This window comes from Ostrinia nubilalis, chromosome 23, assembly GCF_963855985.1.
Source record: "Ostrinia nubilalis chromosome 23, ilOstNubi1.1, whole genome shotgun sequence".
Taxonomy (NCBI): Eukaryota; Metazoa; Arthropoda; class Insecta; order Lepidoptera; family Crambidae; genus Ostrinia; species Ostrinia nubilalis.
The window spans coordinates 6,677,252-6,691,604 of NC_087110.1; the positions used below are offsets into that span (position 1 = coordinate 6,677,252).

General features: G+C 36.2%; 1 protein-coding gene across 1 annotated transcript; it reads left to right on the plus strand.

Moving 5' to 3' along the window:
* The first annotated feature begins 4,763 nt into the window (after positions 1-4,763).
* On the plus strand, positions 4,764-7,795 carry LOC135083274 (odorant receptor 24a-like). Its single transcript, XM_063978015.1, has 7 exons — positions 4,764-5,289; positions 5,370-5,465; positions 5,755-5,947; positions 6,620-6,722; positions 7,026-7,127; positions 7,418-7,570; positions 7,739-7,795. Exons 1-7 carry the CDS (start codon positions 4,764-4,766, stop codon positions 7,793-7,795), a joined length of 1,230 nt encoding a protein of 409 aa, XP_063834085.1.
* Positions 7,796-14,353: the final 6,558 nt, after the last annotated feature.

Sequence of the window (14,353 nt, forward strand, 5' to 3'; positions counted from 1 at the left end):
CAAGCAAAGCCCAACTCGCGCTTGTCCGTTGTTTTTGCTGTTAATTCGTTTTTCGGATCCACTTCTAGCGTTGGGCCCGCGCCAAGATTGCCAGTGAAATATAGGGTTTTAATGCCATTGCCTGTCGATTAATAACTATGGCTTGCGGTATTAACCCTTTGTATTTCTGTCACGTACACTGTATTTTGTGACACTTAGTGTATTTCCGACGTTGTGTTTATTTAGCCCGGACTTATGGACCGAGTTTTCTTTTTAAGCTTTTGGGCTTTGGAAATGCGCAGCCAACCATCCAATTGTGGAATATAACTTTGTTCCGTAATACTGGGTGGATAGAATTGAAAATAGATTGTCTTTGATCACTGACGGCTGTCAAAATAGTTATTGAAAGTACATTCGAGTTTTAAGCGTCTCTTTCTTCTTACGGATCCCATAAATTAATGAGAGGCAAAAAGAGTCTAACGTGGTTTATGCGAGTACAAAAATACTCAATAAGTTTATTGTTTTCTTAATAGGAAGTACATTATGTGTTACATTAAAGCTGTATTGATATTATTCTCAACTGAAATTAAAATACCATTTAAGAGCATTGTAATGAAAATGGCTTTTACAAAGAAGATGGAATAAAATATTGTATAAGTAATATCAATCTTGAACAAATAATAGAAAAAGATACTGAAAATAATGAGTAACGTAAAGTATGGTATTTGTGTTTCTTCTAACAAACAAACTGGTAAATTAGACAACCGCCAATAGAAATCACCAAAATTATTAGTAGCCTTACTTTAGTAACCTTATTTTGATCGCTAAGAAACGTAGAAAACATTTCAAGTGTCAATTTACTGAACTGAATTGATTAGTCCAAGTATAGACCGAAAATTTCGTCCTTAATTATTGACTTTATTTCTTTAGGAATAAGAACTAGAACTGCTAAACGTGTATATTTATTATTAAGTGACTGTTAATAGCAGAGATGTGAAGAATGTTCGATTTTTCACATTCTCGAATTCGAATGCTGATTATTAATTACTATCTCTCATATTTACAAATGCGAATAATGGGCTTTCCAATAGAGCGCAGTCCAATTATTTGGTAGATTTGACATTTGGTTATGTAAGCAGAATATTATCGAGTAGACTTGTTAGTCACATGTCAGTAATTAGTTAGTTAAATTAAAAAATAAGGGGCCATAAACAAAATTACCTTTTCGTCCTTCAAAGCGTCACTTATACGAATCCAAAATATGCGAATGTTTGAAAATGTGCGAATATTTTAGGATACGAATTCGAATATTCGTTACATCCCTAGTATAGAGGCGAAATACATACAATCCAGTATAGCCTTCGCCGCAAATATTTTGCTCGCAGACAATCAGCCTGGAATAACGTCTAGAAATGTAATAAATCATCTCCACACTACTTCATTCGCTCGTAATATTGGAATACTGCAACTTTTGTACGTTTGTCTGTCTTTGGACATTCGTAAAAAACATTGAGCGATTCCTTGGATTTTTGATTGAAGCTATGTCATGACGTTCATTATTCTGATAAAATTCTGATATAATGGACTATAAATACCTACCTCAGTGCCATAAGCTACGGACGTGGACAATTCTAGTTTCATCATCATCAATAATTTCCGTAATGATCGGTTGGTAGCGGCCTGCATCTAGCACTTCCCTGCTACCTTTATGATGTCGTCGGTCCACCTTGTGGGTGGACGTCCCACGCTGCATTTTCCGGTTCGCGGTCTCCATGTACTGAAAATGTGTACTCTTTAAATAAGAGTCTGATGTCCCACACCATTCGAATTTTAATTATCATTCTTCACTAGCACTCTGACAATACTTTTTTGGACCTCTCACATCTTTTTTTTGCAAAAAAATCCATAAAATTCTGCAAACAAAACCGCAGAGCCGACATAGTCCGAGATATTAACACCCTCTGTGCAAAATACACACAATAACAAAGAAGATTTATGCTGTTTGTGTGTGACTGACAAATGTTGCGTCGATTGACTCCGACTCTATGTAATAAAAACAACAAATATGTATGCACGTCATTGGAATATAGCACTTATTACATGTATATAAAAATGCTACTATGATAACTATATATTGCTATACATTGAGCTTATCCAATCAACGCAAGCCTTAGCTTGTGTCCTTTATTTCTAGATTTACTGCTAGAAATCTTCCGCCAAATAGATCGTTGTTTTGTAGATCGACGAAATGGTAGTGCAAATCCTTGGGGGAGGCCTTTGTCCAGCAGTGAACGTCATTTGGTTGAAACGAACGAATAATTTCCTATTCCAAGAGTTAAATACCATGCAGTTATTTAGTTAGCAACAGAAAATAATACAATGGCCCTTCAAACATTTTTTTCTTCCAAGAACTGTAACTAAAATTTTCTTCATCTTTCCCCAAATAAGATTGATGTCCCAAAAGATTTCATGGTAATAAGTAAGATTACATCCACTTAATATGAAATTGGTATTCTGTAGATTTTAATAAAACAGACTTGTGAGAGAATTCTAATTATGGAATAATAAGATATCTTTTTATCAGAAAAGATAAAAGGAATTTATTTGGTATGGGAGTTTTATTAATTAAGTCCGATCCACATTTAGCTCTGGGCTATAATTATTTTTCGGGAACATTTTTAAATTCCTTAGTCGTTTATTTAAAGATGTTTTTGTTCTATTTTACAAGTGATGTAACATTTTATTGTTCGACAATTTATTCGTTGTTTTTTAAAGGGCATTGTCTTCTTTAATGAAATGAAAGTATGAGTAAAACAAAAATGCTTCATTTTGAACATTGACTGCATTACATTAAATATTAAGCTGCTCTGAAAGCAATAACTAACGTCAAAAAATTAATCAATTTCATTCTTCTTACTTTCAATAGAGTATAGGCTATATGAAGTGACGTTAAAATATTTTAGTGGTGTAATTATATTAGTAGTGGCGTTGCAGTAGTAGTTTAACCGCTTGAGTCCCAGACGGCATTAATTAATGTCATAACAATTGATTATCTATTGTGTCTAGATTCGCGGGCCTTGAAGGATTAAGTAATGTATTTAGATACGTGATGTCTGCAATGTGCATGCTGTGCTTGCATCTAGTAGGATCAATCTAGGCTAAGTTAGTTAATTTATGGATTGTATCCAGTTTTGCGAGCCAAATAAAAAAAAATATTTTCAATAGGGTATACCTACCTACTTACTAGCAATTTGTTCCTAAAGCCAAAAACCTATAAAATATTTTTTTCAATAGGCATAGGTACTTTTAACTAGCAATTTGTTCCTAGAACCAAAAACGTCTGAAAGAATCGCATTCTTAAAGCTCATAAAAATATTATATCAAAAAATCATTCGTTCGAAAACTACTTAGTTTTTTCAGTACAACAGAAATAATAAAAGCCGCTAAGTGGCATAATTACAGAAAAACACCTTCTATTTTCTTCATAATAAAGGGGTGTGTTTCGCTAACTACACGGTAGGTGAGCTGTTGATGATATTAAAGAGAATATCTTCTCGGCCTGTCAAATCACAATATCAAAGGAGTGTCACTATAGTATTCATGATATAAGGCTGGGAACACATTTTCAGGCCGCGGAAAATACACTACCATACACATGACTAAAGTACCTAAATTTGCAAGTTTGGGAAGTCGTATCGCTTCGCTGAAGCTAATGAGAAACTGTGGTATTTTTTTCATCTGATGAAAGCTACATTATTCCTCTGACATAGGCTATATCACGATTATGTTTCTTTGGCTGATCTGTGGCATTATGGGTCTCAAATATTGTATGAACAGAATGATATTTATTTTATGGTAGTTTTGTAACTCTGGAACTATCTTTGTGCCTATAAAATTACGCTGTAGATTGTCTCTACATGTTTCATATTCTTTTTGCCCTACCATCGCTTCGAGACCAACATTTGGCAAGTGTTGAGAAGAAGCGCCGCAACAAACTCAGTCACCGACGTCTGCCGATAAACAAATAGATAGATTTCATCATCATCATTACAGCTAATTTAGTCTTCTCTGCCGGCCGTCAGTTCTGTGTACTACGTGCCTGCCCGCCAGAGTTTAGGGGACTATAATCTAATGTTATTGTACTCTGAACTAAAACTGTGACGATGGTAGCTGCTGATAAACTTCCAAAACCGCCAAGTTCCAAAATTGTCATACAACTAATGCACAACCGGCCTAAACCACACATGGCATTTCCCACCGTTTATCACATTGTCATTTTTTTAAGTACACCCCAAAGATGATTGCTGTGACAGATACAGTCGCGCACGGAAGTTGAAGCGCGCCATTTATTTGTTAGATAACTTATGTTGGTAGCATTGTTAAGTGACAAGATCATTAATTTGGGCGATAGTGTATTTTATGTTCGCCGGACCAGGGTCGGAGGGGAGAGGGTTTATGATTTATGGATGTATTTAAAACGATCGAAATGTTTGATATACCCTTAAACTCACAAGACTGTGAAAAACATTTTATATTTTTAACCTAATTGAATTGTTTTTTGGATTTTCAGGATTTTATTTTTTCAGCCACACAAAATGTTCTTGGGAGAACGAAAGTGAAGAAACTGTATATATAAATGTTAATAAATTAATTTACATAATTTTAACAACATAGTTGTAATAGTTTTTATTTAACTGTGTACTTGTGTACCCGACTGTACCCTTTCGACTAAATCTAAACTTTAAAACTATTACTCTTGCTAACTATTTCACACCGACTGCACGATGGAAGACACCATCAAAGTTTTCCACCGGGTCCTATCCTTTGCTGGTATCCCAATTTATGCTGAAGGGAACTGGGACTCCAACCTTTGGCTTGCCTTTCAGATTTTCAACTTTATCATCGGATCTTTATGCTTCATCTTCACTACTGGTTTCGTCGCTGTCAACTGCTCAGACTTGCTCATATTCATCCAAGGTGCTTGCATCTGGACGACTGGAGTCATCATGACCATATCTTTGGGCGTCTGCTTAATTTTCAGAAAGAAGTTCCGAATTTTCTTGGGAGAAATGGTTTTTAAAGATGAGATTCTAGAAATGCCCCTGATCCAGTTTGTCCTGAAGTTGGAGAGTGGAAAGAAGTTGATTGAATTGAAGCAGATGGTGAACGATTCTCAGGAGAAGCTGTTCAGGTTGACGAAGGTGCTGCTAAAGTGTTATGTGACGAGTGTTTGGTTGGTGGCTACTATGTATCTTTGCAGCCCTATTTATGAAATGCTGTCAAGAGGGGATAAAAGCTTGAGGCTATTGGGTAAGAAAGTTTCAAATAAATATTAGAAATATAATAAAATATGATTTAGTGATAGTGTTTCATGACAATTTAATTTACAGCATTTGACATGTGGTTTCCGTGGAGCTTGGAGAATTTTAAGGTTTACGTAATATCTTTTGTATTCCACGCGTATGCTGGCTATCTTTGTTGCATTGGTAAGAAGAACATTACTACATAATAATATTTAATGCACATTTAGATAGTCTACCTTTTGATCGCAGTTTCGCCTGCGTATATTTTGGCCTGTCACAAAAAGACTTCGAAAACCAGGAGAAAAACAACCATATGTTTTTTCAGGATCCGAAACCTAAATTGCTTCTGTGATTTAAGTGTAAAAAAGAAACTAAAAACCAATTAACAGTTTTTTGAGTTTCAAACACAATTAACAAATCAACAAAGTGAAAAGTATTTATTATTATTTTCAAGTTATTTTCCCGTTTGCAGCTTATCCAGGCTTACAACTAACAATCATAGTGCTGATAGGTCAAGTCATCCGCCAGCTCAGGATCCTTACCTTCGTCATGGAGAACCTGGACGAACTGGTGATGGAAATCATCAAGGAAAAAGGTGATCGCTGGCAGCTGTGCTGTACTGCTGTATTGTCGCAGTGTGTTGATCATTATATCAAACTAAAAAGGTATATAAAGTTTAATTAAAATATGAAGTACTCGTAAATATTTCTTTTGTTTTTAAAACAATGGTAATTTTAATAAAATCGTTCAACTCCGGTGTATTGTAGAACTAAGCTCCAAACTCAAACTCAATTCAAATTCAAGCATACTCGTAGGTTTGATTAGACTTTTGATTAGTTGAATTTTAATATGTAGACCAATCAGACGACATAAACGAGCACTGAGATTTATTCGACTACTAGCTTTCCGCCCGCGGCTTCGCCCGCGTGGAATTTTGTCTGTCACAGAAAAACTTTATCGCGTGCTCCCCTGTTTCAATAACCGGGATAAGAACTATCCTATGTCCTTTCCCGGGACTCAAACTATCTCTATTACAACTTTCATCAAAATCGGTTCAGTGGTTTAGGCGTGAAAGAGAGACAGACAGACAGAGTTACTTTCCCATTTATAATTATATTAGTATAGATTTTTCTTTTAAGTGGAAGATTTAGTTTGGAGTTATTGAAATCGGTATTTTTATACTTTGCTTCTAATGTTGCTTTGTAATACAATCCTTATTATGATTCTCTTTATTTTGCACACAAGAATCCAAATAATACGCTTTGTATCTGAAATTGAGTACTAAACTAAATTGACTACGAACTGAATGGATATTGTACTGAAATACGTAATTTCAGATTCAGCAACCGACTGAATGTGATATGCCAGCCGTTCTACCTGACCCTCATACTGGTTGCTATAATGCTTGTGTGTATGTGCTCCGTTAAAATTGCAATTTCAGTGAGTAATCCACTTAATTTATTTCTATTTGATGGTTTACTCCGTGTTTTGCGTATTGGTATTTTTTACTTTGAAGGTCGCATAGTCTGTGGTATTTTTTAAACTGAATAACGACAGCTATGTCTAGTTGCACATTTGAATCTCATCGAGGACAAGTTTGCTGAGTGCGATTTTAAATAAATTGAATAAAAATCTTTACCCATTTCTCTTTCACAATCTAAGGCATAACAGGTTTTTACACATTCTTTAGAAAGTTTTCTTCTTCAAAGTTTTATATTATGTAATTTAATTTTTATTTTATAGGAAAAACTATCACCAGACACAATAAAATATTACGTCCATGAGTTCTGCTTCATCATGGTGGTACTCATGTTTTGTTTGCTTGGACAACAAGTCGATAATGAGGTAAGTTAAAATATTCGTAAAAAATGAATTAATTATTCTACAACATACAAATAAAAACAATGATGATGTACTCGTATTGCGCCATTAAAGTTAAATAATATGGATCTATTGTAAAGCGTTCTGGACATTAAAAACAAACTGGCGAATATTAATTGTACTGTGTTATCACGTTGTTAGTCTGTCTTTTTTTGGAAAGTCAATGGAAAAAAAAACAAGGAAAATCAAATCCCAAATTCCTGTTATTAATAAATAAATAAAGTAAATGAAACTTATTACCTACACTTTTTCAGTGCGCTAATCTAGAGAGAGCTGTAACTGAAAACTGGTATATTTTTGACAAGAAACATAAAATTCACGTGAGAATTTTCAAAATGGCGCTGAGTCAGAGAATGCGCGTCTTTATATTTGGCTCAATACCGTTGTCTTTGCCGACTTTTACATGGGTATGTTAAGTAAAACTTAAATGCTTAATTTGAAACTTGGAATTATTTGCACGAAAAGCTTTAACAGTAGGTAATAATTTTTTGATAAACAAAGAACTTAAAGTTATTTACTGAAACATTAATGAGGGTGATGATGAATTTTATTAAAATTATCAATTTTCTTTTCAGTTCATCAAAACTGGAATGTCCTTCTTTACATTAGTCATGTCCGTTCTGGAGGATTAAAATATAAATTCAAATTAAGTTCAGTTTTGAAAAACAAATAGATTAGTATTACTTGATTCACTGTCGCACAATCATACAATCTAAAGTTGTTGAGTATTTGAAATTGTGGAAGATTTTTTAAATAAAATTACACGGTAGCCCCTCTATAATCCAAATACAATGTCTGGTAAGTTAGCGTACACCGTATACCCCTTCAGAAGATAATTTTATATTCTAGAATTAATAAATCATAAAGAAAAAAAATAATTTATTCAAGCAATCGCACCAGTGTGCTTACCATGAGTTTACGTTAGGTGTGCTCGCTAGCGAGTACCTACGTAAAAAAATTCTATGAAGATTTTATTTCTTGAAAGTAGCCACTAGGGGCGCTTCACAATATGTCATACATTTAATGTAATTTTTTACGCAGTCGCTAGCGAGCACACCTAACGTAAACTCATGGTGTAAGCACACTGATGTTAAGTGAGATGCAGTCTAGGATGGTAGGTACATATTTGCCCTGTAAGTGCCTATTCACTCTTGCCTTGTAAATGCCCGGATTATAGTATTCGGAAAAACCAGCAGCAGGCACCACTACCGAAGGAATAAAGTTATATTGATTTAATTTTACTGATTGGTGCCTTTAAGCTGTAGTAACTTGTGCTAGTTTTTGAAGCTTTTTAAGTTTAGAGATTGGAATTCGCAGCCTGCTGCTGTCTTTCCTAAACAGTATAATCCAGGCCATTTTAAGGCGAGAGTGAATAGGCACTTACAGGGCAGAAATGTATCATCCTAGACTGCATCTCACTTAACACTAGGTGAGATTGCTGTCAAATACCTGCCTTGTTTTGTATAAAAAAGTGAAATAGTAGAAACCCAGTGGTGAGCAGTGTACAGCGTGTAGTTGCCGTAAGCCACTGATCCACTTCAAAATGTAAATATATGCCGTCGGGAGCTTCATCATCATCATTTCAGCCACAGGACGTCTACTGCTGAACATAGGCCTCCGCAATGATTTCCATATTGGCCAGTTGGTAGCGGCTTGCAGCCGGCGTCTTTCTGCTACCTTTGTAAGGTCACCTGCTGATCCTGCGTGGCCATTTGATGTAGGTTTTGTTGTTCTACAATTGAATTACAGTCAATCTTTGTTTAATTAAATTTGATGACAGTTTTTTCTAATTCGTAAGCAATGTAAAATAATTGTCGCTAGAGCCCTAAAAACCAGTTTTAAGCTTATGCGAAGCCTATAGTAGAAACCACAGTGGTGAGCAGTGTACAGCGTGTAGTTGCCAGCCGTAAGCCGATCGTACCGAATGGCCACTGATCCAATTGGAAAATGTAAATACGCCGCCCGGAGCCTCATCCTCGGAAATACGCTGCCCGTGATAATGCAGCGTGGAGCCTCATGAATGTGGATTTGACTTTTACGAAGTGAAAAGTGCGTGGTTAGTGTTAGATATTTTATCATTTAGAAAAAATCCACCAATTATAGACCATTCACAAAATTTAAATTACTTTAGATCAGGGGTGGCCAACTTGCATTACGGAAAGGATTTACTAAAAGGTGAATAAATTATTAGTCTAATCTTGACAGTTTGGTAGTTTTGTGTGGAAAGTTTTCGGGGAGATTTTGTTATAGTCTAATTAGTTATGTAAAAGCCTAATATTAATAAATTAATTTTACTTACTTAGACATGGAAATTACATTGTACTTACTGAATATAGGTTAAAAAAAACCTACCAACTGAAAAAAAACAATAAATTGATTTGATTAAACACAAAACAGACGGGCCACTAGGCATCTCATGAATGTGGTAATGCCTACTTAATCTGCCCGCTAGGCTGTCCCGGCATGGGCGGACTTATCGCGAAATGAGATTGTTTATCTAGAATTTGTGGGCTTACCCGTTTTCAAAATACATACAAAGATAGCGGACTTCCACTAAAAATTCTGTGTGAGATAGACATGAACGTAAAGTTGCGTAATATTGTGTGAAGTCCGTCAGTTTATAAAAAAACACGTAAGATTGTAAACTAGGTTAGGTTAGGTTAGATTATAATCTAACTACGCCAGGTTATAATCTGACGGAATTTACAATTTCACCTTGCCAGACAACCACAGTGCATGCTATAATGATAAAGGTAAACGCTAAAAAAAGTTAGTTTTATTTTTATCTGTGTGACACTTGAGTTCTTAAAATAGCCTAGGATTTAAGTGATAAAACAGACAAACCTCACCAGTTGCCTCTTATTGGTTCTTTTATTATGTTAGTGGCAATGGTGGCAATGGGGAGGGAACATACCACGTAGAACTGACGGCCAATAGGGCAGCAAGGTAACTTACCGGCAATTTAGATAACTCTTAATCATTGACCGGGAAATAATTTCCCACTTGGCCAAGATGGAAAAAAATTAAATATGAAAGAAAATAAAAAATAAGAGTCTACCATTTTCTAGTTATCTATCTGACGGACAAATAATTGAAATTTTGTCATTTAGCCTATTACAGTCGTCCGCACATTCCATAGAAACAGAAACTATGACTCCAAAATTCCATTTTAAGCAAAGGAATTTCCAATTAACAATTTTAGAATCTAAGCACAGAACTAAACGTCAGAGGTCCTAACGAAGGTTCCGTCTCCTACCGATACTCCGCAAAAACACATTTAATTAGATTTGCCTGGAAACAATTCCACTGGGATTGTAAAACATCACTGTAAAAGGTTTTGTACATCTGCCTTGTTGAGGGAGACATGTTTTATTTGTTACGATTTATGATGAGGCTCACTCAAATTTGTACAACCGAAAAAATAGATGATTGCCATCCTGCGTCCAGCGCCTTCCTGCTAATTTTACGATGTCGTCGGTCCACTTTGAGGGTGGACGTCCCATGCTGCGTTTTCCTGTACGCGTGTCTCCACTCCAGAACCTAGCTGCACAAACCTTAATTACACCTACCTAATAATTACAGTCCATATTAAACAAGTAATTTTCTTGCAACACTGTTTAAGAAGAAGAAATTGCACTGTGCATTTAAATATACAAAGCAGGTGCGAAAATCTGAACTGTATATTAACGTCTAGATTTCTACATTAATTTAAGGCGAGCTTCCTTGCGACATTGTATATTACCCCTTAGTGTCACAGAAGGAATGAAGTGGCGAAATTAAATTGGGGGGGAATAAATAGTCAGAGCTATTTTAATTAGGGTGCAAGGTTGTGAAGCAGTATTCAGTATTGTTAAAATAGAATGTAGGTAGGTCTGTGCCAATAGAAACTGTCTTTTCTAAGGAATAAAGCCGAATACTTTGACTGCGAGCTCCCATGTATCCAGTGATTTGAGTTTGCTGACCTGACAAACTTCGTACATACACCCTTTGTTCATCAGAAATAACGTACCTACCTAATTAGGATTCTAATAGTGACATATTTTTTTTTTAAATCATTCCAGTAATTTCGGAACCTGTTTAATACAAACAATCAAATCATTCCTCTTTAAAATATTAGTGATTGATTTAATAGACTGATGCCCGTTTTCACCATCAATCCCTAATTTTTAAGAGACCCATAAGAAAACAAAATTCCTGTTTTGTGTTACCATAAAACAGAAATTTTGTTTTCTTATGGGTCTCTTAAAAATTAGGGATTGATGGTGAAAACGGGCATAATTAGACATCGATTATAAGTAGGTAAGTAGTTGATTGTGAAAACAGAAGTAATTACAGAAGTCATTAATTTGAGACCGAGAACCGTGTTAACTTCATAGCACTGAATGTGTATTAAGATGGATGATTTTATTCTGTTTAGGGATTGATAGTGAAAACGGGCATGAGAATTATTTCAATAAATTATCAGTACAGGTTACTTAATCTTCACTACAGAAGATCATCATCATCTCTAATTTATCAGACGTCCATGGGGATTTGGCCTACACTCCCAAAGTTGGCTAATTTCAGCAAAAACAAATTTCTGAGTTAATATAGTCACACGAAATTCGCGTCGCCGCAGCGGAGTCGTCACAAAACTAATTAAAAAAACACAAACCATTGCCCATCTAAATTCAAATTCCGCGTACACTGCCACAATGTTACAATTAATGTCAGAAGATATAAAAATGATATAATACTCGTTGACAAGTTTGCATTTTTATTGCGTTGGATGCGGCTGGCGCACCGAGCTAGGGGTGTAACCAAGATCTATGGAGAATGGAAGTGGTAAGGAATCGATATAGTCGCAAATATGCACAGTGATAAACTGCTGTACTCAGATTTTTAACTTCGTTTGTTTCAGTCAAATGACGTCCACTTTTGGACAAAGGTCTCCCCCAAGGATTTCCATATCCAGGTACTGTGGGCAGATACTAAGTGAGTCGACAATCTGATGAAGTTCACGGGAAGTACCTCGTACCGATCGTTATGGAAATCCTTGGGGGACTTTGTCCTGCTGTGGACGTCATTTGACTGAAACGAATGAACGAAGGAATTTCTTGGAGTACATAGACGGATAACTTTGTGGCGACATCTATCAACAAACCACAACAGATGGCGCTGACCCTACCTTACTATGGCACACAATACCGTGCCTACAATCCTGCATCGCGGTATCAAAATTCTCCGCTCTGACTGTGTATTCGTATAGAAAACCGAGATGCTAAATAACCAGACCTTGGTCCTCGAGCATAACACCCGCTCGGAAGGAAGCACTACACCTTAGCTTCCTTCTTGTGGTATCCTCAAATCCCACCATCTGTCAAACTGGTCTTTATCTGCCAACATTCTGCAACCACTTCCAGCATCTTCTATATCTTCGGAAGAGTCATCAAGTGTAAATAATTAGAGCAGCCACAAAAACAATTTGTGACCCGTAACGGGAGCCGCGGCAGTTTGCGTCGGCCCGCTGTGGCACCGGCTTATTTACCGGTTTTATTTTACAAGAAATGTGGGCCAGCTCTCTTGGCCAGTACCTTTATAGACAAACCATAAGAAGTATAAACGTACGTTATGATAAGACAATTTACTCGAAGTCTCTGATCGTGGCAGGAAAATTATACAGGTTATTTTTTTTTAAGATTTTAAGTAATTTGTTATTACACAAATTACTAATAGTCCCGTTAGCCCCTCGTACTAAGCTAAATATGCTTGTGTCACGAGTGAGCTCACCAAAATAGTCGAGCGTCGGCAGGGACCCGCATTCCCCGGATCACGAGTCGGCCAGTCCGACCCCTTCACCATTCGGCTATCGTGGCAATTTTTTGTTAATAACTGAGGTATTTACGAGTAGAACAGTTACAACCAAATGCCTACTGCATCCGAATAGAGTAAAAAGGTTAGCCCTTCGAGTACTGACAAATCGAGATACAATAGAAATCAATTATAGTTACCGCGATCTCCTGTGACCACTTAAGGTTCCACGAGTTAAAATGAATTAGGTACTTCACAATCTTATCGTAATCTATGCAGACCACAAGGGAGGACCGAAGATCTTATAAAGGTAGCAGGAAGGCGCTGAATGCAGGCCGCTGCCAATCGGTCATTATGAAAGTCATTGGGGGAGGCCTATGTTCAGCAGTGGACGTCCTATGGATGACGATGATGCAGACTAAATCACGGACAAAAACTATTTTACTTACAATGTATCATCATCACACAATTGCCTACTAGTACCCATGTAACTAAAATAATTTGGTGACAACTTCGCCATTTCGTGGGCAACTTCCAACTATTTTAATAGGGATTGTTTGACACATTCTATCTTCGAAATTCGAACTCCGAACCATGCATAGCTTCTGTCCGCTGATTATAAAAGGGTCAGCTCAAAAGTATGGCAATATTAGAAAAGCAAAGAAATTAAAAATTCTGAGTCTGGATACAAATACAATAGCACCAAGTTCATCATTCTTAGTTTTATGGGACTAATTGCACATCAGATTCCCACCACTGCAACTTCTGTGTAGGTAGGATATTGGTACAGTTTCGATTTTGGATTTTTTAATAGATACATTGCGTCTATAATTATTTATTTTAAAAATAAATTATGTACCTAATTCATTTAGGAATTGAAAATTTTAAATCAGGCCAAAAGCGATTTATCTCTGCGTCTCTTTCTCCTGTCTTTGAATTTTGCAAAATCCCGTCTTAGTGAGCACCTTCGTTCTAAAAGGAACCCTCATACAAAATTTGAGACTCTTAGCCCATTGTAGTTTCTGAGATTTCGTGATGAGTGAATGAGTGAGTCACTGGACCTTTCGCTTATAAAGATATGAAAAAAAAAAAAAAACATTTGAAGTTAAAATTGCCCAAGATATACCTAGTTAAAATCAAGAATAAAAATAACGTTTACATACTGGGATGCCTTTACGAGGGTCCAATCAACCCAACAGATAATGCCAAACATGTCAGCCCCCGAAACCTGATTAAGGGTTTGTGACCCCGTAAATTTCTAATTACCATTCATAGCACCATAAACCGTTTGCAATCACACTCCCTGTGCTCGAACTGAACCAATTAGTCCAATTGGGTAAGACTTTATTTGTTTTTTATGTCTCTGTCGTTGAAGGTGCCCGAATTTGCGACATTGTATT